The sequence below is a fragment of the Sciurus vulgaris genome (genome assembly GCF_902686455.1).
Source record: "Sciurus vulgaris genome assembly, chromosome: 11".
Taxonomy (NCBI): Eukaryota; Metazoa; Chordata; class Mammalia; order Rodentia; family Sciuridae; genus Sciurus; species Sciurus vulgaris.
The window spans coordinates 53,455,479-53,479,518 of NC_136472.1; the positions used below are offsets into that span (position 1 = coordinate 53,455,479).

A 24,040-nucleotide genomic window follows, 5' to 3' on the forward strand; every position below is an offset into this window, starting at 1 on the left:
CAAGAACTCTATGAGTAGCTGAGAATCAAATTCTCAGAGCCCATCCCAAGGACCTAAGGACCTCCCACCAGGCCCCATATCTTAAGGGTTCCACAGAACATCCCAATACTGCCACCCTATAGACCAATCAAAATCGCATGAATGCTTGAGTAGGAGATACAATGAAACAATATCCAAATCATAGAATTCCACCAATGACCCTCAAACTTCATATCCATCTTGGCTCCTAATATAAATTAAATTTTGTAAAAATACAGTAGCCTAACATAACTATAGTAAGAAGAGCAAAAAAATGAAGCCATGTGAGACAAGACTTCAGATATTGAGTGCCTACCCTGCATGAAAATAAATTTAAAAAATTCATGAGGTGTAGAGATGACAAAAAAAATGTGCTCAATACATCATATTTCATAAGGGAAGTTAGGTAATTAAGTTCCTCATACTGACAATTTAAAAAGAGAAATGTGAATTTGTTCTTCAGGGATAATAATGAGGAAATAAAAATTGGTGGAGGTAGGAAGTGATGAGTTCAGGAGAATAGAATTCAATGAAATTTTAATTTTGTTTACATTTCTCTGTAATTTGGAACACAATTACAGAAGTAAATGCATTTCTGCAGAGGTAAAGTACTAAAAAACATGAGGTCAGGATGCGATGAGCCTTGAATGACCCAATGATATACTTTATTACTTAGTAATAAAGCTCCATTATGAAAGCTCACATTGCTTATGTTACTACCTAGGATCATAGTTGGCAATTAAAAGAAAGAACGGCAATAACTTATAAGGAGGTGGATCAAAAGGGAAGAGCTGGAAGAGACTGAAATATGAGTAGAAGCAGGGCAGATTCCCAGAAACATCTCCATGAAGTTTGAAGTCTGAAATGGCCCTGGTCATAAAAGGAAAGTTTGAGAAGCTGAGAAAACTGAGAAACACCATGCAGATTAGACAAAGGAATTCAACATGTGAATCTCAACCTAGATCCTTTTGCTAGAAAGAGGATTCTTAATGAAACTTGAATGGGCTTTCTGAGAGAAAGTATGCAAGATTACATTGTACTGTTTAAACTTTTATGGAAATTTGAAAATTTCAATCAAAATGAAAGAAAAATCAATAAGTCTACATTTTCATTTTTGAAGAAGAAACATGAAGTTTTCTTGAGGAAGATCCCCCAAATACAGCATAAATATAGAAACAATGAATATAAATAATGAATAATGAATATAAATAAATAATGAATATACAAAGTTTTAAAAATTCATTGAAATCAACTCCAAAATACTGTTAAATCTAAGACAGTCAGGAGAGCCCAGGGCAAGGCCACAACCTGTCCTTTCTTCCCACTTCCTAGAAATATGTCCATCTTACTGACCTACTGGGTCAGAAGCCACATGCAAACAACAGAGAAATAGAACCCAGAAAAGTTTTTTGTGAGGTAATGGGCAAAGAAAGAAGCAGTGGAATAAATCCACTGTTCTGGTGCTTTTTTTAAATCTCCAACAGATTCATTTTTTAAAGGAATGGATTGAGAGGAAAAATCATGGGGCAAAATAATATGGGATAGAAAATAAATAGAAATGTAAAATGTTTTGCTAATTGTTTTATAACCATAACAAACTAGTACAGAGAATGCCCTGTACAAAACACAATAAATATTCAAAGATCAAGCTGTTCCCTTAGCAAGGCTAAAGATTTAAGTCTCTGGTATTTGGAATCTAGGCCTCAGTCATTATTTTTGGATGGATCACTGGGTGTGTGGCACAGTCTATGCTTTGAACCAGATTTGAAGAGAAGAATGGCCACTTGGCCCAGGTAGAAGTAGATGAAGAGTTTGGTTTCGAGTGTCACTCAACTACCTAAGTTCCTCCCCACAATGGAGTGCCAGGTGGGGTTGTACTTCTTGTCAAACTCCTTTTTGATCTGGGCTGCAATATCCTTTTCTATGTTATATTTCTCCAATGCCTGAGTAGCACACTTCACCGAATCCTGTTGCATCTCTTCTGACAAGTCCACATTTTTTATCATTGCCTTCGGGTCGCACGTGATGACCATGGGGCAGTGACTGGGCAACTGCAATGGTCTCCTGAGGGGTCTCTGTTCTGATGCTTTTTTTTTTAAATTTTTTTTAATTTATTTATTTTTTTAATTTTATTGTAAACAAATGGGATACATGTTGTTTCTCTGTTTGTACATGGCGTAAAGGCATACCATTTGTGTAATCATAAATTTACATAGAGTAATGTTGTTTGATTCATTCTGTTATTTTTTCCCTTCCCCCCCACCCCTCCCACCCCTCTTTTCCCTCTATACAGTCCGTCCTTCCTTCCTCCATTCTTGCCCCCCTCCCTAACCCTAACTCTAACCCTAACACTAACCCTTCCCTCCCCCCATTATGTGTCATCATCCACTTATTAGCGATATCATTCGTCCTTTGCCTTTTTGAGATTGGCTTATCTCTGATGCTTTTTGACCCGCAAAAACACCTGGTTGAGAGCTGGAAAAATAACTCATCTTCAAAATAAATTCAAAATGCTATGCCTCACATAGGAATGCAACACTCATCTTTTTTTATAGCCTCTATGTTTTACGCTTACGAGTTGGTTAAAGAATTTTCAGAAATGTCGTGTTTAAATCTGTATGTGACCAGCACCTCTTTGGGCATTTAGTACCAATACTATCTTTTTGGTTTGTTTGTTTCTTTGTTTCAGTGCAGGTCCTCTCACATGCTTACCCTTTGCTCACCCCCTGAGCTGTACCCCAGCCAATATGCTCTTTGACACTCAGATTAAATCTTTGTTTTAACATGCCGGTGCACATGTGATAGAATAAGGCTTATCAACCAGTTTCTGAAAAGTGCTGAAGGAGAGCACTGATTTCTTTTAAAATTGCTATTGAAAGAAAATATCACAAAATTTGAACATTTGCTTAATTATAGTGGAGAGTATGTGAATTCTTATGATATTTTCTACTGGCCTTGGTACCTGGCTTATAAAATTCTCTCTAGACTTCCCTATGTCTTCTTTGATGGTGGCTTCCTTATTCATGTAGGTTGTCCACTGAACAAATAAACGTTTCAATCATTTTTAAGTAATCTTTCAGAATTAAGTATGGACTTGCAAAACTAGTAGAGTTTCTGTATACCCACTACTCAGACTACAGATATTTTACATTAATGTAGTACATTACCAAAACAAAGAAGTTGATGTTAGTACAACCAAATCACCTACACTACAGACCTCATTTGGGTTTCACTATTTTATGCATGCACTGCTTATGTGTGAAAATCTATGACATTTAATTTTTTAAAATGTAAAAAATATGGCTGAGTAGCTGAAACATGTAATTTTCCCACTAGCGATATATAAAATACCCAGTTTATTCAAATGCTTCCCACATTTAAATAAAAAATTATTGTATCTATTATAAGTGAAGTATAGTGTTCTGATATGTGTGTGTTTTGAGGCCCTTCTCCAGCTCTTATAAATGGGATCCTTTTCTTCTCGTGTCTCCTTCTTGACCCTCCTTCAGGGTGTCTGTTTTTTAACCTCCTCTTCCTATAAGTACACCATTTATTTTAGATAGTACTCACAGTAAGGGATTCCTCTTGACTTAATTATGTCTTGAAGGATACCATCTTCAAATAAAGTTATTCTAAGATAATGGAGATTAGGACTTCCAAATAAATTTTGCTGTGACACACAGAAAGATGTTTGCTAATCAGAGAAAAATCACAATGGGTATAGGTAATAAGTAGAGAATAGGATTCAGTGAGAATAGGATTCACATCCTTTTGTTCTGTCATTTGAAACAAACTTATAGAAATAAATGCATTACTGATGAGCAAAGGAAATTAAAAAATATATATATATGGGGCCAAGCCATGATGAACCTTTAATGATTTCAATGGTATATTTTGTTATTTAATAATAAAACTCAGTATGAAAGCTCACATTGCTTACATTGTTACCTAGGACAATAGTTGGCAAAGGAAACAGAAACACAACCACTTAAAAGTAGGTGGAGTAAAAAGAATGGGATGGGAGGGGCTGATATGTGAGTGGGAATGGTGCAGATGCCCAGAAACATTTTCATTAAAATGAAGTCCCAATGTCTGTGGTCTCCAATTTGCTCCCAATCCAAGGACAATAAAGCACAGGTGCCGTTCAGAACCTTAAAAGCCTCAATTGGTCACCAGCCTTAAATACAGCTTCCATAGGCATCTCTGTACTTGGAAAACGAAGGATCATACCATTTTGTCACTCCTTCTGAGAAAGACTCTCTGTTGTCAGCAGAGCTCAGCTCTCCACCTCTGCAGGGAAGAATGGAAGAAAGGTAAGAGCTGTCAGAATTCCTGTAAGGTATGGTGTTTACTCTAAGTTCACACCCCTGTGTTTCTACCATAGTGTGCGACATGGAGTGGGTCATGGTGCTTCTTTTAGGGAAAGGCAGGAGACAGAATCATACATCAGAAGACTGGCTGCTCAAAGCTCTGAATTGGGGAGTCTAAAATGGGGTTAATGAGACCTTTTCCCTTTGGGCTTGAGCCCTCATTATCCCCTTAATTTTAACCATTTAAATTTGCTGTCATAGATAGATTTTTGCCTTTTTAAGATTTGTTTAAAAATTTAAGCCACGTAGAAGTATAACTCATAAGAGCTAAGATGCTATATAATGGGTTTCATTGTTTTCACCTGCTTTTCAAAAATATTTCTTTGTATATTTCTCAAGTTTCTCATAAGAAACCAATGGTTCAAATTGGAATAATTGAAGTGTACTCCAGGAGAGAATATTTACAGAGCTGTCCAAAACTAAGGGGAAGATGCCAATGCGTGGTGAAGTGCCTTGAGGAAAGCAAGAAGGAAACAGTATTTTCAACCCTGGTGTATAAGAGAAAGGGAAGGAGCAGCTACAGGGGACAGAGCATAGCCATAGCTGTAGCTGTATTAGTAGGAGATGACCAGGCAGGTGGAGAAGCAGTGCCGCTGCCAACACCCAGTCTCACAGCAGAGAGCTAGGGGTTTTCATTTTTATTTTCCATTTAACCCACATCATCCTGCACTGTAAGTCTTCAAGTTCATATATTAATTCACTAAATAGATACTGAGGGCATGTGGGCCACACATAGAGCTCCTCACAGGGGATTAAAAAGTGAACCTGTCTCCAATGCTTGACTCAATGAGCTATTTCTATGATCAACCATTCTCACTCCCTCTTTAGCAAAAACTCACATTACCCTCATGGCAATAAAGTCAGATCTTCTTTTACCTCCTTGAATGAAACTTTCTTTATGATTGGGATATTACAATCACTTATGTGTCTGTCTTCATTTCTGCACCTGAGAAAAAACTGTCCCAGGACACAGTAGTGCTGGTCCCCTCTGAGTGAGAGTGTTCAGATTATAGTATATTTCTTTGTCATTTATGCTCAGGTCAGAGAGCTCAGGCTGTTCAGATAATAACTACTGGATTGGAATCCATATCTCAAGAATCCCCAGCTGTTGATAGATTACCTCACCTATTCCATCCTGTTTTCCTTCTTTTTTAAATGTAATCCCCACATAGCAGGGTGATCCTGAGAATCTGAGCTGTTGCTGCAAGTGCTCAAGTCTTCTTTATGTTCTCAGGAGTCCCATTGAAGAGATGAGGAGCCTCGATCCAACCATCTCAGCCTGGAGGACAGAAGCCACACCAACCAATGGAAGCTATGAGAATCGTCCTCCAATTTGTGACATGAATAATCTGATTCCACAAGCGTTCGTGTTCATGATTTCCTTGATTGGACTGGCAGGAAATACATCCGTGATCTGGTTCTTGGGCTTCCGCATGCGCAGAAATGCCTTTTACACCTACATCCTAAACCTGGCTGCTGCTGACTTGCTCCTTCTCTGCCTCCATATCACTTATTTCCTGGTGGAAGTCCTTGTAAAGATCTTTCACTTCTCTATTTCTACATATGGTTTCATACGAACTGGGGCAAGCATTTTCTATATTGCAGGACTGAACATCCTCAGTGCTATTAGCACTGAGCGCTGCCTGTCAGTCCTGTGGCCCATTTGGTACCACTGCCATCGCCCAAGACACACATCAGCTATCATGTGTGCCCTGCTCTGGGTCCTGTCTATGCTTCTAAGCATCCTGGACCGGGTGTACTGTTTTCATTTCAAAGAATCTGAAGTTGATTTGTGTGAAAAAGTTAATATTACTCTAACTGCATGGGTGCTTTTTTCTTTTGTGGTTCTGTTAGGGTCCAGCCTGGTCCTGCTGGGTAGGATGCTCTGTGGATCCAAACAAAAGCCTCTGACTAGGCTGTATGTTACCATCCTGCTCACGGTGTTGGTCTTTCTCTTATGTGTTGTGCCCTTTGGTGTCAGTTTGTTCCTGTTATCCTGGATTAAGATTCCTTATGAGACACTTAATTGCCTTTTTCTGTCTTCACTTGTCTTGTCCTCTGTTAACAGCTCTGCCAACCCCATCATTTACTTCTTCGTTGGCTCCTTTAGGCAGCGGTTGCAGGCACGGAACCTCAAGCTGGTGCTTGAGCGGGCTCTGCAGGACACTCCTGAAGAGGATGAATGTGGAGGCAGCCTTTCTCAGGGAACCCTGGAGATGTCAGGCAGCAGAGTGGAGCCGGGGTGAAGAGCCTCTGCTCTGGTCCTTCAGATGTGCCTTCAAGAGGCAACAGTGCCCAGCCACACTGACAGTTGTCTGCTCTTCTCTCAGCCTCCTGTCCCTGAAATTCCTTCATGTCTTCTAGGGTTTTTATTAACCTGGATTTTCTTCTTTCTCTCATGGAAACCAATCTTATGTAAGAACATCTCAATACAAGTTTTTATATTTTCAATAAATGTCTCATTATATCTTCACCTAAATCTTTTTCTTTGATGCTTTTCTTTGACATATTCATTCCAATGTGTAAAGACTCCGTGTACTAAATTATAAATCTTTTTTTTCTTTCTTTCTTTCTCTCTCTCTCTTTTTTTCCCTTACTATTTCCTACCTGAAGTTGTAGAAAATAATGCTCTTCTTTTATGGATCTGTCCTGCAGAGTGAAAGAGTAGTTAACTGAATACAGGTTATGAGTGGCTCACAAAATGAAACTCAGATGAATTACATTTATTGATTTCCATATGTTGAATCAACCCGGCATCTCTGGGATGAACCACACTTGATCATGGCACATGAACTTTTAAGTATGTTTCTGTATGCAGTTTGTCAGTACTTTATTGAGAATTTTTGCCTCTATGTTCATCAGTGATATTGGACTGATGTTTTCTTCCCTTGCTGTGTATGTGTTTGATTTGGGTATCAGGGAGATACTGGCTTCATAGAGTGAGTTTGGAAGGGTTCCCTCCTTTTCTATTTCATGGACTACTTTGAAAATTATTTGGATCAGTTCTTCTTTGAGGATCCTGTAGAACTTGACTGAGAATCCCTCTGGTCTGGGGATTTTCTTAATTGGTAGTCTTTTGATGCATCATCTATTTCATTGCTTGAAATTGATCTGTTTAAATTGTGTATGTCCTTTTGATTCAGTTTGGGTATATTTTATGTATCTAGAAATTTGTTGATGTCTTTGAGATTTTCTATTTTATAGGAGGTTAAATTTTAAAAATAGTTTCTGATTATCTTCTGCATTTCAGTAGTGAGTGTTGTGATATTTCCTTTTTCTTTTTTTTTTTTTAGATTTCTGATTTTTATTTATGTATATTGAAGCTAAATATGCACATAGTTTAAATAATCAAATAATTCTTCTATGTTACTAATTACAAAACATAACAGTTCTCCACCACCACCCACTTCTTAACCATCAGAGGAAATCACATTCACTGTTTTTTTTTTTTTGTTGTTGTTGTTGTCTTTTTTTTTTTTATTGTAAACAAATGGGATACATGTTGTTTCTCTGTTTGTACATGGCGTAAAGGCATACCATTTGTGTAATCATAAATTTACATAGAGCAATGTTGTTTGATTCATTCTGTTATTTTTTCCCTTCCCCCCACCCCTCCCACCCCTCTTTACCCTCTATACAGTAGTTCCTTCCTCTATACTTGCCCCCCTCCCTAATCCCCTCCCTAACCCTAACTCTAACCCTTCCCTCCCCCCCATTATGTGTCATCCTCCACTTATCAGCGATATCATTCGTCCTTTGGCTTTTTGAGATCGGCCTATCTCACTTAGCATGATATTCTCCAATTTCATCCATTTGCCTGCAAATGTCATAATTTTATCATTCTTTATGGCTGAGTAATATTCCATTGTATATATATACCACAGTTTCTTTATCCACTCATCAATTGAAGGGCATCTAGGTTGGTTCCACAGTCTGGCTATTGTGAATTGAGCAGCTATGAACATTGATGTGGCTGTATTTCTGTAGTATGCAGATTTTAAGTCCTTTGGGTATAGGCCAAGGAGTGGGATAGCTGGGTCAAATGGTGGTTCCATTCCAAGTTTTCTAAGGAATCTCCACACTGCTTTCCATAGTGGCTGCACTAATTTGCAGCCCCACCAGCAGTGTATGAGTGTACCTTTCTCCCCACATCCTCGCCAACACCTGTTGTTGCTCGTATTCTTGATAATCGCCATTCTAATTGGGGTGAGATGGAATCTTAGGGTGGTTTTGATTTGCATTTCTCTTATTACTAGAGATGTTGAACATTTTTCCATATGTTTGTTGATTGCTTGTAGATCTTCTTCTATGAAGTGTCTATTCATTTCCTTAGCCCATTTGTTGACTGGACTATTTGAATTCTTGGAGTAGAGTTTTTTGAGTTCTTTATAGATTCTGGAGATTAGTGCTCTATCTGAAGTATGATTGGCAAAGATATTCTCCCACTCTGTAGGCTCTTTCTTCGCATTGCTGATAGTTCCCTTTGCCGAGAGAAAGCTATTTAGTTTGAATCTATCCCAGTTATTGATTCTAGCTTTTATTTCTTGTGCTATGGGAGTCCTGTTAAGGAAGTCTGATCCTAGACCAACAAGGTGAAGTGAATTTTAGTAAGTTGAGTTTTCTCTTCCTTTGTCTTCATTACCATGGCTAAGGGTTTATAAATTCTATTTATTTTTTCAAAGGATCAACTTTTTGTTTTGTTAATTTTTTGAATTGTTTCTTTTGTTTAAATTTCATTGATTTTTGATCTGCTTTTAATTATTTCCTATCTTCTACTAGTTTTGGTGTTGATCTGCTCTTTTCCTAGGACTTTGAGATGTAATGTTAGGTCATTTATTAATTGACTTTATGTTAATGAAATGCAATGAAATTTCCTTTTAGCACTGCCTTCACAGTATCCCAGGAATTTTGGTATGTTGTATCACTATTCTAGTTTACTTCTAAATATATTTTTATTTCATCCCTGATTTCTTCAGCTATCTGCACATCATTCATTTTGTTTAGTCTCCAGGTTTTAGGGTAACTTCTTTTTTTTATTTTATTATTGATGTTTAATTTCACTCCATTATGATCTGATTGAATGTAGGATATTATCCCTATGTTTTTGTATTTGGAAACTGTTGTTCTGTGGCCTAAGATATGGTCTATTTTAGAAACGGAACTTTATGCTGCTGAGAAGAAAACATATTTGCTTGCTGATAGATGAAATATTCTATATGTCTGTTAAGTCTAAATTATTGATTGTATTATTTAGTTCTATTGCATTATTTAGTTCTTTGTTTACTTTTTCGTTTGGAGGATTTATCCAGTAGTGAGAGAGATGTATTAAAGTCTCCTGGTATTATTGTGTTTTGAAATGTTTGATTCTTGAAATTGAGAAGGGTTTGTTGGATGAACATAAATGTTCCTCTGTTTGGGGCATAATGTATAATTTTTATGTCATGTTGATGTATAATTCCCTTAAGCAGTATGAAATGTCCTCCTTTGTCCATTCTGATTAACTTTGGCTGGAAGTCCACTTTATCTGATATGTGAATAGAATCCCCTGTTTACGCAATGCATGTGGATGTTTTTCCCCCCATTCCTTCACCTTCTGTAGATTTCTTTGCCTATGAGGTAAGTCTAAGAGCATTTTGTTGGGCCTTGTATTTTAATGCAATCTGCCAGTCAGTCTTTTGATTGATCAGTTTAGGCCATTAATGCTCAAGGTTATTATTGCGATATGATTTGTATTCCTGGTAATTTTGCAATCCACATTTTCTATATACATTCATCCGCTGAAGGGCACTAAGGATGGCCCATAGTTTGATTATTGTGAATTGTGCTGCTATACACATTGATGTGGTTGTGCTGCTTCAGCATTTTGATTTCAAATCCTTTGGATATATACTGAGGAGTGGTATAGCTGAGTCATATCAGTGTTCCATTCCTAGTTTTTTGAGGAATCTTAATACTGATATTTGGAAGTTAATCCAAAATAATGGGGGCATAGGAGAATAGAAGGAAGATTAGTGGAGTAGACAAAGGGGAGTGAAGGGAAGGGAAGAGAGTTGGAATAGGGAAGGATCATGGATTAAATCTGACCTAACATTTCTATGTACATATATGAATAGATCACAGTGAATCTCACCATTGTGAACATGCACAAGACACTAATTTGAAAAGGGAACATGAAGTAGGAAGAAGGGATGTGAAGGGGAAGTAATGGGGACTGAATTAGAACAAGTTATATTCCATGATTTAATAATTATATCAAAATTAATCCTATTGTTACATATAACTGAAAAGAACAACAAAAAATGTCCATTTCTCTACTCCATGGCTATAATCACTGTGAGTATACATTCTTCAATCTATGCAGTAGGTTGGGTATGGAGATGGCATGGTATATATTGAGAACCAATATTGTTCATTCATAAAAGCTCACATTAAAAATAACTGATTTTTTTTCTTTTGCTCTTCTTTGGGATATTAGCATAGGGTTAAAAGAAGGTATCTCCTTAGAGATCTGATGTAATTGGTCTAATCTCCCCAGCTTGCAAACACAGACTCAGGGATAAGCGTGCAAGAAGATTTCACTAGTAAGTGTGTGTGTGGTTGTTAGTAGACAGGGAAGGCTTGTTGAAATACTTGGAATTTGAACTGATAATTCTACAATTACCTAGCATGTGCCTCTGCCACCTTTTCAGTCACATCAATATCTGGCAAAGAAAGATAAATAGAACTTGGAGGGATGGAAATGGGAAATGGGTGAATCATGATGACAATAAAGGAAAGAAATGTATATAGATCACCATAAGTAAAAGTGGAATAAAATGAGTTCTGCCTGGATTTATCTATCAATAATTACCTTGTAAATTTATGATTACACAAATGGTATGCCTTTATGCCATGTACAAACAGAGAAACAACATGTATCCCATTTGTTTACAATAAAAAAATAATTACCTTGAATTTAAATGAATTACATTACCAAATACAAAGACAGAGAATGAATGATAGGATTTTAAAATAAAAACAAGACCCTTCTATATACTGCCTATAAGATATTTGCTTCACTCCAAAGGGCACACATAGATTTAAAGTGAAAACATGAAGTGTGAAGATGTCACTGTTTCAGAGCAATTTCCCAGCATGCTAAGGGCGTAGGTTCAATGACCAGACTCCAAAAATATGGGAAAGAAAAAAAAATGATATTCTATACCACTGTAAACTAAATGAAGCCAGAAATGGATAGAAGATAGATAGATAGATAGATAGATAGATAGATAGATAGATAGATAGATAGAAAGTAGATCAGGTGAATTAGGCTTTAGGTCAAATAGACAAAAAGAGAAAAAATACACATTGTGTAATAAAAAGGATATCAATTAATCAAGAGGACATATTGATTATAAATATACACACCCAACAGTGGCCCATAAACATGCAAAGCAAATATTAAAGAATCTAAAGGATCAGATAGATACATTGGAATATAATAATAGTGGGAGATTCCAATATGCCACTTTCAATAATGGATGCCTAATCCAGACAGAAAACTGATAAAGATAATTGAACTTGAAAAGTACTTTAGATCAAATGAAACTAACAGCCATATAGAGAAAACTTTATCCAACTGAAAGACAAACCACATTCCCCTCAGGAGCACGCAGAACATCTGCCAGGATGGATCATAAGTAGGACACAAACAAATAATGGGAAATATGAGCATTCTGAATAATTTTTCTAACAACAATGCTATAAAATCAAAAGAAAAACAAAAACGAAGACAAATGTGACAATAAAAGAAAGCATAGAAATTTTGGAAAATGATGGCCAATGGAGAATGGGATCCAGGGAGATTCACTTTATAAATGATCCTTTGTGGTTGTGAAAGAAATCATACACAGGAATGCTTTATTTCTGTGATGGAAACAATACCCCAAACCATATGGACAAGCCATGGTGATCCTTTAAGACCTATTCATATATATTTTTTTTCTTTAGTTACGAAGCTCCACATTGCAAGATCACATTGCTAACATGGTTACCAAGGCTGACAGTGGTTATTGAAGGATGCATAACAACAATGACTTGCAGGAGGTTGAACTCATTGGGATGGGAGAGCCTGAAGTGAGTGGAAATGGAACAGCAGTCAAGAAATGTCTTGGTGATAGTGCATACCTGGAGTGGCTCTGGTTTCTGACTTGCCCACAGTACTGTACAGGAAGTCCCAGGGGTTTTCAACATGTTCATTGCTTTGTGGTCACCATCTTTCACTCCACTCTTGTAAATCTCCCAAATAGAGGATGGAACAGGGTCCTCTGGCATGACTTGATCCTATAAAGGCTATACCCCTTCATCCTGGGTAAATTCTCCACTTCTGAATAGAAATATGTACAAAATAAAAGTGATATATCTGGAAGTTTTTAATCCCAATTTGAGTTATGAATTTTTTCTTACTACACATCCCTTATTTCAACCTTGTGTTATATGTAGTTTCCTTCTGAGGAAAGCAAGTTACATGAATCTTTTTCTGGAAACTAGGTACTGGCAGCCCTGAAAGTTGGATTTCAGATGGGAATGACCAGAACTTTCTCTATTCTGATCCATCTCCCCATAAGATTTCTTACATTCATCCTTTGGAAATGTGCTTTCCTAGAAAGAATGGCAATTTCTAATGAATTTAAGGAACAAGGTGACAGGTAGGCATTGTGTCCAGATATGAGCTGTTATGAATGCAATTTAACTGATTTACTTGCTTTTCAAAATGATTCTACTTTGAGTATCTGAAAGGTGTAAATCTGAAATAATTGAGGATCATTCCTTGCAATTCTATGTATAAAAAGTGGAAGGACTAAAAGAAGTTTACAATGCACAGTAAAGCATCCTAAGCGATAGGACAGCATCATTTCTATTCTGGGCTCAAAGTAACAGGGGAAGGAGCAGATTTCAAAGACAGCAGCCATAGCTGCAGCTGCAGCAGCAGGAAACAATGACCAGACAGGAGAAGGGGCCCTGCCATTGGCGCACAGGGCCTGTGGGAAAATGCACTCCTCATTCATTAGAGGACAAATTTGTCTGCTCTAAAAAGATACCAATTTTCATAAATTCTTAGACACAAAAAAATGTTTCATACCTGAGCTAGAGACTCCAACACAATCAAGCCTCAAAATTCCTTCCAAATTTCTACTCTACAACTACAGAAAAGGTACCTTCATCTTGGTTGTTGTACATGTTTTTAGGTATTGTGAATTCTACTCTAAACATTGATGTGGCTGTATCACTGTAGTATTCTGATTCTAAATCCTTTGGATATATACTGGGAAGTGATTCAATTACTATTTTTTTGAGGAATTTCCATACTGAGAGAAGAACTTAATCCAAAAAATGGAGGCAGTATGGAAAGAAGACAGATCAGTGGAGTACACAAAGGGAAATGAAGGGAAGGGAGGAGAAAATGGATAGGAAAAGACAATGAAATGAATCTGACCTAACATTTCTACATACATATATGAATATACCACAATGAATCCCACCACTGTATACACCCACAAGACATTATTGTTTTAAAAAATATAAGTAACTAGAAGAAAGATCAGAGGAGTAGAGAAAGGGTAACAGAGATGGAAAGAAGGGAAAGGAAGGGGAAGTAGTGGGAAACTGACTTCTTTAACACCCAAAGTGCAAGAAGTAAAATCAAGAATCAATAAATGGGATAGATTTAAACTAAAAAGCTTTTTCTCAGCAAAGGATACAATCAATAATATGAAGAGAGACTCTACAGAATGGGACAAAATCTTCTCCACATGCACCTAAGACACAGCATTAATCTCCAGGAAAAAGAACAAACAAACAAACAAACAAAAAACACATTAACAACAACAAAAAAGTACTGAGTCAATAAATGTGCGAAGAATCTGAACAGACACTTCAATGAACAAATATATGAAAAAGTTTTCAACATTTCTAGCAATTAAAGAAATGCAAATAAAAACGACACTGAGATTCCATCTCACTCCAGTCAGAATGGCAATTATCAAGAATACAAGTAACAATAAATGTTGACAAGGACATGGGAGGAAACGTATTCTTAAACATTGGTGGTGAGACTGCAAATTGGTGCAACCAGTCTGGAAAGCAGTATGGAGATTTCTTAGAAAACATGGAATGGAACCACCATTTGACCCAGCTGTCCCACTCCTCAGTTTATACCCAGGGGACTTAAAGTCAGCATATTACACACAGCCACATCAATGTTTATAGCCAATAAATTCACAATAGTTAAACTATGGAACAAACATAGATGTCCTTCCACAGAGGAAAGGATAAAGTAAAGATGGTATGTATACACAATGGAATATTACACAGCCCTTAATGAAGAATGAAATGGTTGCATTTGTAGGTAAATGGATGGAGCTGGAGAATATCATGCTAAGTGAAATAAGACAATACCAAAAAACAAGTGCTGGAACTTTTCTCTGATATGAGAATGCTGACTCATAACAGAGGGAAGTGAGGGAAGAATGAAGAAATTTTGGATTGAGTAGAGGTGAGTAAATGGAGGGGAGGGGACTTGGAGGTGGAAAGAATGGCAGAATGAGATGGACATTATTACCACATGTACATGTATGATTACATGACTGGTATGACTTTGAATGGTGTACAGTCAGAGGATTGAGAAATGGTACTCTATTTGTGTATAATGTGTCAAAATTCATTCTTCTGTAATCTATAACTAATGAGAACAAATACAAAAAAACTGCTGGTAAAATGTAGAACCTGGGATGTTGAAACCCACACTGTATGATACCAGGGATATTCACTCATCCTGCTGTGTTCTAATTCCAAATTCTGTAAATGGGACAAGTAGAAATTCTTACCACATAGGTTCTTTGGAGGATTTGAAGAGAACTTATGTGAAAAACTCTAAATTAACTTCTGATAATCATTAAAACACAAGTGGGGACTGTGCGGGGCTCGCTCTGGGGCCAAGGTAAGCGGGCGGCCGGGCGGGCGATGGCAGGGGCCGCAGCGGGCGGCAGAGGCGGAGGTGCCTGGGGGCCCAGGGGGCTCCGGCGGGGCTGCTCTCCACCAGTCCCCGCCGGCTCCCCCCCGGGCTGGGCTGCAGCCGCTCAGGGCCACAGTCCCCTTCCAGCTGCAGCAGCCGCATCAGCGCCGGGACGGGGGTGGCCGCGCAGCCAGCGTCCCATGTTCGGTGCCCCCAGAAAAGTCAGTGTGTAGGCCTCAGCCACCCCAGGTCCGATGTACCTTCTCCCTGGACACCATCCTCAGCTCCCACCTTCTGGGCCAGTGGCCACGAGATGCTGATGGGGCCTTCGCCTTCACCTGCTGTACCAATGACAAGGCCACCCAGACACCCCTGTCCTGGCAAGAGCCAGATGGCGAGCGGGCCAGCTCCTGCACACATAAGTGCTCAGCGTCCTGGGGCAGCACAGACCACAGAAAAGAGATTACCAAGTTGAAGCAACAATTGCAGAGGACAAAGCTGAGCCGTAACGGAAAGGAGAAAGAGCGGGGTTCCCCACTCCAAGGGGACCATGCCGTGCGGGGAGCACTGAGGGCATCACCTCCCAGCTTCCCCTCAGGGTCCCCTGTCCTGCGACTCAGCCCCTGCCTGCACAGGAGCCTGGAAGGGCTCAACCAAGAGCTGAAGGAGGTGTTTGTGAAGGAGCAGGGTGAAGAGGAACTGCTGAGGATCCTTGAGGTCCCTGATGGACACCGTGCTCTTGCTCCTCCCCAGAGTGGCAGCTGTGATCACTCCCTCCTCCTGCTGGAGCCCAGCAACCTTGCCAGCTCTCCTTCCATGCTCCTGGCATCCCCCCAGCCTTCAGGCCAGGCCAGCCGTGAGGAGCACCGGGGTGCCAGTGAGCTGGCATCTGTCCCCACTGACAAAGCCTATTCTCCAGGCCACCCAGCCTTCCTTGAAGATGGCAGTCCATCTCCAGTCCTTGCCTTTGCCACCTCCCCTCGGCCCAATCACAGCTATGTCTTCAAACGGGAGCCCCCAGAAGGCTGTGAGAGAGTGCGTGTGTTTGAAGAGGCCACGTCCCCAGGTCCTGACCTGGCCTTCCTGACTTCCTGTCCTGACAAGAACAAAGTCCATTTCAACCCCACCGGCTCAGCCTTCTGCCCTGTCAGCTTGATGAAACCACTCTTCCCTGGCATGGGCTTCATCTTCCATAACTGCCCCTCAAGCCCAGGGTCTCCCCTTCCCCCTGCCAGCCCCAGGACACCGTCTCGGAAGGATCTGGAGGCCTCCAAGGCCTCCCCACTGCCATTTGAGCCATGGCAGTGCACCCCACCATCAGAAGAGTCTGTGCTTTTCCAGAGTTCCCTGGTGGTTTGAAGGGAGCCCCTCAACTTCACCATGGAGACCAGTGCCTTGGTGGCAGGCCCTTCTCTAGCTCCCCAAGGGGGATGGAGGAGTCCTTCCCTCTCGGCCTTCGAGCACTTTCACTTATTGTGTCAAAGCCCCAGGTCTTCTTTCTGATGGACACCAGCCCCTCCAAATGTGAGGGGACTTGCCTTCTCCCCTAGCAGCTGGGCAGCTTACAACTCACACCTGTGTACCTGCGCTTCCCTCACTCAGTGGAAACTCACCCAAAAAGGTCTTGAGGCCCCCACCCCAGGGTGCGAGTCCAAATGACTTATAGGAGGCTCCTATTGTTATGGCGGAGTAAGCTGGCTGTGCTTGAAGGAGAGGGGAAGGCCAGATTCCCTTCCCTCTCCACCTCCAGAAACACAGAAGAGCAGACCAGAAGACAGACAGCCCAGCTCTGGGCCTCCCTCTCTTTGGAGGAGCTGACCAAAGCGGCCCTAGAGGGCACAACACTTGACCAATTCAGCTGCTGGCAGAGGGAGGAACCAAGTGTTTCCCAAGTGGCATTTTCATCTCACGTTCACCCTGACTAAAGATTGTCTTAAGCAGCAGCCAGCCCCTGGTGGGTGGTGGGGGAGAGGGAGGGCTGGCATTCCTCCAGGTGGCAAGTGGTGACTCTACACCCTCCACCTGCCCCAGGGCCGGGCTGGATTAGAAAAATGCCTATTTTTCTTCTATTGATTTAGAAACTCTATTTTCTCCCAAAGACACTATTTTTGCAGCTGTTTGAAGTTTGTATATTTTCCGTACTGCAGAGCTTACACAAAATTGAAGAAGAATGTTAATGTTTGAGTTTTCTTATCTTGTGTTTAGAGATTGTTTTTTGCAGATCTTGGTGTTAATAGACCAAATAAATCAATAAGTATTAAAAAATTTTTAAAAAATACAAAAAAAAAAACAAAAAACACAAGTGGGTTCCTTTACTTGTTTGAAATTTGCTTGAGCAACTCCCTTTATGACTCCTTCTGTTTCACTTCATATACTCGTCTCATACAAATACTTCCACCAAAAAGAAAAATACTGCTGTGGATTTTCTGGCAGAGAATGGAGCAGGTTTATATCGTACACACCACCTAGTAGTCCTCCGTAGACAGTCTCCGATTTCAAATACTCTTTTCAGTGGCACTCACTCCTCACCCTCATTCACACCCTCCTGGGCTACACTGTTGAACATTTCAGCTGAGGCACAAAGCTCACCCCACACTGCTCACCAAATGCCTCTGGGTGCTAAACAAAGCCATTTTGAATCCACACTGCAAAGGCACATGAGTAGTCAACAGCAGTTATTTGGTCACACATAAGTAATTCTAAATAACCCAGGACTGTTCACATTTAGGATTAGGGTGAATGGTATTTTCTTCATCTCATTATGTGTATATGTTAAGGCCTTTCATTCTGTTTTCATGTTTATTTTCCATTTAACCCACATCATCCTGCACTGTAAGGCTTCTTGTTCAAATATTCATTCATTAAATAGATACTGAGGGCATGTGAGCCATGGGCAGAGCTCAGCACTGGGGATTAAAAAGTGAACCTGTCTTCAATGCCTGACTCACTGAGCTAATTCTATGGCCAGCCATTCTCACTCCCTTTAGCAAAAACTCACAGTACCTTCACGGCCATAAAGCCAGATCTTTTTTTGCCTCCTTTTGGTGTTAAGTTTTTTGAGTTCTTTCTTTCTTTCTTCCTTTCTTTCTTTCTTTCTTTCTTTCTTTCTTTCTTTCTTTCTTTCTTTCTTTCTTTCTTTCTTTCTTTCAATTTTGATTCACTTTATATACAAATGGAGTATAACTATAGTTTCTCTGGTTTTACACAAAGTAGAGTCATACCATTTGTGTATTCATAGATGCACATAGGGTAATAATGTTTGTCTCATTTTATTATCTTTCCCTCCCCCACGCCTTCCCCACTCCTATTTCCATCTACACAGTCCATCCTTTGTCCATTCTTCCCTTACCTCCCACTGTTTCCATTATGTATCATCATCGACTTATCAGAGAAATCATTTGGCCTTTGGTTTTTTGGGCTTGACTTATTTCACTTAGCATGATATTATCCAACTCCATCCATTTACCTGCAAAAGCCTTAATTTTGTCATTCTTTATTACTGAACAATATTTCATTGTCTATATATACCACAGTTTCCACTCATCCACTCATCTATTGAAGGACATCTCCGTTGGTTCCACAATTTGGCTATTGTGAATTGAGCTTCTATAAACATTGATGTGGCTGTATCACTGTAATATGCTGATTTTAAGTCCTCTGGGTATAGGCCAAGGAGTGGAATACCTTGTCCAAATGGTGGTTCCATTCTAAGTTTTCTAAGGAATCTCCACACTGCTTTTCAGAGTGGCTGCACTAATTTGCAAATCCACCAGTAATGTATGAGTGTACCTTTTTCCCCACATTCTTGCCAACACCTATTATTGCTTGTTCTTGATAATTGCCATTTTAATTGGGGTGAGATGGAATCTTAGGGTAGTTTTCATTTGCACTTCTCTTATTACTAGAGATTTCAAACACTTTTTTCATATATCTGTTGATTGCTTGTAGATCCTCTTCTGTGAAGTGTCTGCTCATTTCCTTAGCCCATTTGTTGATTCATTTATTTGTATTCTTGGTGTAAAGTTTTTTGAGTTTTTATGCATTCTGGAGATTAGTGCTGTATCTTAAGTGTGTGTGGCAAAGATTTTCTCTCACTCTGTAGGCTCTCTCTTCACATTTTTTATTATTTCCTTTGCCGAGAAAAAGCTTTTCAGTTTGAATCCATACCAATTATTGATTCCTGCTTTTACTTTTTGTGTTTTGGAAGTCAGGTTAAGGAAATCTGGTCTTAAGTGGATATGATGAAGATTTGCACCTACGTTTTCTTCATTTAGGTGCAGAGTCTCTGCTCTAATTCCTAAGTCCTTGATCCATTTTGAATTGAGTTTTGGGCAGGGTGAGAGATAGGGGTTTATTTTCATTTTGCTGCATATGGATTTCCAGCATTCCCAGTATCATTTGTTGAAGAGGTTATCTTTTCTTTATCGTATATTTTTGGCACCTTTGTCTAGTATGAGATAATTCTATTTATGTGGGTTTGTCTCTGGATCCTCTATTCTGTACCATTGATCTACCTGCCTATTTCGATGCCAATATCATGCCGTTTTTTTACTGTTGCTCTGTAGTACAGTTGAAGGTTAGATGTTGTGATACCACATACTTCACTCTTCCTGTTCAGGACTGTTTTGGCTATTTTGGGTTCTTATTCTTCCAGATGAATTTCATGAGTTCTTTCTCTTTTTCTATAAAGTACGTCATTGGAATTTTAATTGGAATTGCATTGAATCTGTATAGCACTTTTGGTAGTATGGCCATTTTAACAATATTAATTCTGCCTATCCAAGAACATGGGAGATCTTTTCATCTTCTAAGGTTTTCTTTAATTTCTTTCTTTAGTGTTCTGTAGTTCTCATTGTAGAGGTCTATCACTTCTTTTCTTATATTGGTTCCCAAATTTTTTTTTGAAACTATTTTGAATGAAGTATTTTTCCTAATTTCTCTTTCAGAGGATCCATCCCTTATGACTAAAAATCCATTAGATTTATGCATGTTGATTTCATATTCTGCTACATTACTGAATTAATTTATTAGTTCTAGAAGTTCTCAAGTGGAGTTTTTTGGATCCTCTAAATATAGAATCATGTCATCTGCAAATAGTGATAGCTTTAATTCTTCTTTTTCTATTCATATCCCTTTAATTTCTTTAGTCTGTCTAATTGCTCTGGCTAGAGTTTCAAGGACGATATTGAATAGAAGTGGTGAAAGAGGGCATCCCTGCCTTGTTCCAATTTTTAGAGGGAATGCTTTAAGTTTTTCTTTGATTAGAATGATGGTAGCCAAGGGCTTAGCATAGACAGTGTTTCCTTTATTTTTATTTTTTATTTATTTATTTTTTATTGTAAACAAATGGGATACATGTTGTTTCTCTGTTTGTACATGGCGTAAAGGCATACCATTTGTGTAATCATGAATTTACATAGGGTAATGTTGTTTGATTCATTCTGTAATTTTTTCCCTTCCCCCCACACCTCCCACCCCTCTTTTCCCTCTATACAGTCCTTCCTTCCTCCATTGTTGCCCCCCTCCCTAACCCTAAATCTAACCCTAACACCAACCCCTCCCACCCCACTTTATGTATCCTCATCCACTTATTAGCGATATCATTGGACCTTTGGTTTTTTGAGATTGGCTTATCTCACTTAGCATGATATTCTACAATTTCATCCATTTGCCTGCAAATGCCATAATTTTATCATTCTTCACGGTGGAGTAATATTCCATGGTATATATATACCACAGTTTCTTTATCCATTCATCAATTGAAGGACATCTAGGTTGGTTCCACAATCTAGCTATTGTGAATTGAGCAGCTATGAACATTGATGTGGCTGTATCTCTGTAGTATGCTGATTTTAAATCATTTGGATATAGGCCAAGGAGTGGGATAGCTGGGTCAAATGGTGGTCCCATTCCAAGTTTTTTAAGGAATCTCCAAACTGCTTTCCAGAGTGGCTGCACTAATTTGCAGCCCCACCTGCAATGTACGAGTGGACCTTTTTCCCCACATCCTTACCAACACAGGTTGTTGCTTGTGTTCTTGATAATCACCATTAAATTGGGGTGAGATGGAATCTTAGTGTAGTTTTGATTTGCATTTCTCTTATTGCTAAAGATGGTGAACATTTTTTCATATGTTTGTTGATTGCTTGTGAATCTTTTTCTGTGAAGCATCTGTTCATATCCTTAGCACATTTGTTGATTGGGTTATTTGTATTCTTTATGTAGAGTTTTTTGAGGTCTTTACATATTCAGGAAATTAGCACTCTATCTGAAGTATGAGTGGCAAAGATTTTCTCCCACTCTGTAGGCACTCTCTTCACATTACTGATAGTTTCCTTTGCTGTGAGAAAGCTTTTTAGTTTGAATCTATCTCAGTGGTTCATTCTTGCTTTTATTTCTTGTGCTATGGGAGTCCTGTTAAGGAAGTCTAATCCTAAGCCAACAAGTTCAAGGTTTGGACCTACTTTTTCTTCTATAAGATGGAGGGTCTCTGGTCTGATTCCGAGGTCCTTGATCCATTTTGAGTTGAGTTTTGTGCAGGGTGAGAGATAGGAGATAGGGGTTTAATTTCATTCTGTTGCATATGGTTTTCCAGTTTTCCCAGCACCATTTGTTGAAGAGGCTATCTTTTCTCCATTGCATATATTTGGCACCTTTGTCTAGTATGAGAAAATTGTATTTATTTGGGTTTGTGTTCATGTCCTCTATTCTGTACCATTGATCTACCTGTCCATTTTGGTACCAATACCATGCCATTTTTGTTAATATTGCTTTGTAATAGAGTTGAAGATCTGGTATTGCGATACCCCCTGCTTCACTCTTTCTACTGAGGATTGCTTTAGCTATTCTGGGTTTTTTATTCTTCCATATGAATTTCATAATTGCTTGCTCTATTTCTGTAAGGTCATCATTGAGATTTTCATTGGTTTGCATTGAATTTGTATAGCACTTTTGGTAGTATGGCCGTTTTGACAATATTAATTCTGCCTATCCAAGAACATGGGAGATCTTTCAATCTTCTAAGGTTTTCTTTAATTTCTTTCTTTAGTGTTCTGTAGTTCTCATTGTAGAGGACTTTCACCTCTTTTGTGAGATTGATTCCCAAGTATTTTGTTTTTTTCGAGGCTATTGTGAATGGGGTAGTTTTCCTAATTTCTCTTTCTGAAGATTCATCACTTATGTATAAAAATGTGTTGGATTTATGAGCATTGATCTTGTAACCTGCTACTTTACTGAATTCACTTATTAGTTCTAAGAGTTTTCTGATGGAATTTCCAGGTTCCTCTAAATATATGATCATGTCATCAGCGAACAGGGATAGTTTGAGTTCTTCTTTTCCAATTCGTATCCCTTTAATTTCTTTGGTTTGTCCAATTGCTCTGGCTAGAGTCTCAAGGACGATGTTGAATAGAAGTGGTGAAAGAGGGCATCTCTGCCTTGTTCCAGTTTTTAGGGGGAATGCTTTCAGTTTTTCACCATTTAGAATGATATTGGCCATGGGCTTAGCGTAGATGGCCTTCACAATGTTCAGGAATGTTCCCACTATCCCTATTTTTTCTAGTGTTTTGAGCATGAAGGGATGCTGTATTTTATCGAACACTTTTTCTGCATCATTGAAATAATCATGTGATTCTTAACTTTAAGTCTGTTGATATGGTGAATGACATTTATTGATTTCCGGATGTTGAACCAACCTTGCATCCCTGGGATAAAACTCACTTGATCGTGGTGCACTATCTTTTTAATATATTTTTGTATGCGATTTGCTAAAATTTTGTTGAGAATTTTTGCATCGATGTTCATTAAGGATATTGGTCTGAAATTTTCTTTCCTCGATGTCTCTGTCTGGTTTAGGTATCAGGGTGATATTAGCTTCATAGAATGCGTTTGGGAGGGTTCCCTCCTCTTCTATTTCATGGAATACTTTGAGGAGTATTGGGATGAACTCTTCTTTAAAGGTTTTGTAGAATTTGGTTGAGACCCCATCTGGTCCCAGACTTTTCTTTGTTGGTAGGCTTTTGATGACCTCTTCCATTTCATTGCTTGAAATTGATTTATTTAAGTTGTTTATGTCCTCCTCGTTCAGTTTAGGTAATTCATATGTCTCTAAGAACTTGTTGATTTCTTCGAGGTTTTCTGTTTTGTTGGAGTATAGATTTTCAAAATAGCTTCTAATTAATAATTTGTATTTCACTCGTGTCTATTGTGATATTTCCTTGTTCCTTCTGAATTTTGGTAATTTGAGTTTTCTCCCTCTGTCTCCTTGTTAGTGTGGCTAAGGGTTTATCAATTTTGTTTATTTTTTCAAAGAACCAACTATTTATTTTGTTAATTTTTCTGATTGTTTCTTTTGTTTCAATTTCATTGATTTCGGCTCTGATTTTAACTATTTCCTGTCTTCTACTACTTTTGGTGTTGGTCTGTTCTTTTTCTAGGGCTTTGAGCTGTAGTGTTAAGTCATTTATTTGTTGATTTCTACTTCTGTTGTTGAATGTGCCCCATGAAATAAATCTTCCTCTAAGTACTGCTTTCATAGTGTCCCAGAGATTTTGATATGATGTGTCTTTGTTCTCGTTTACTTCTAAGATTTTTTTTATTTCCCTCCTGATGTCTTCTGTTATCCATTCATCATATAATAGTGTATTATTTAATCTCCAGG

At 38.8% G+C, this 24,040-nt stretch overlaps 2 protein-coding genes and 1 pseudogene across 3 annotated transcripts; 2 read left to right on the forward strand and 1 right to left on the reverse strand.

Moving 5' to 3' along the window:
• Positions 1 to 1,514: 1,514 nt before the first annotated feature.
• LOC306639588 (dynein light chain 1, cytoplasmic-like) lies at positions 1,515 to 2,061 on the reverse strand (annotated as a pseudogene). Its single transcript has one exon. The product of its transcript is annotated as a dynein light chain 1, cytoplasmic-like (transcript).
• Positions 2,062 to 5,638: 3,577 nt separating this feature from the next.
• On the forward strand, positions 5,639 to 6,634 carry LOC306639830 (mas-related G-protein coupled receptor member X1-like; the record flags this gene model as incomplete). The annotated part of the gene is made up of 1 exon (XM_079103537.1): positions 5,639 to 6,634. One exon carries the CDS (start codon positions 5,639 to 5,641, stop codon positions 6,632 to 6,634), a length of 996 nt encoding a protein of 331 aa, XP_078959663.1.
• Positions 6,635 to 15,389: 8,755 nt separating this feature from the next.
• On the forward strand, positions 15,390 to 17,634 carry LOC306638638 (protein FAM117A-like; the record flags this gene model as incomplete). Its single annotated transcript, XM_079101864.1, is given in 2 exon segments — positions 15,390 to 15,482; positions 15,484 to 17,634. Coding segments are annotated over 2 exon segments (1,350 nt in total). The 3' UTR covers positions 16,741 to 17,634.
• Between the last annotated feature and the right edge of the window lie 6,406 nt (positions 17,635 to 24,040).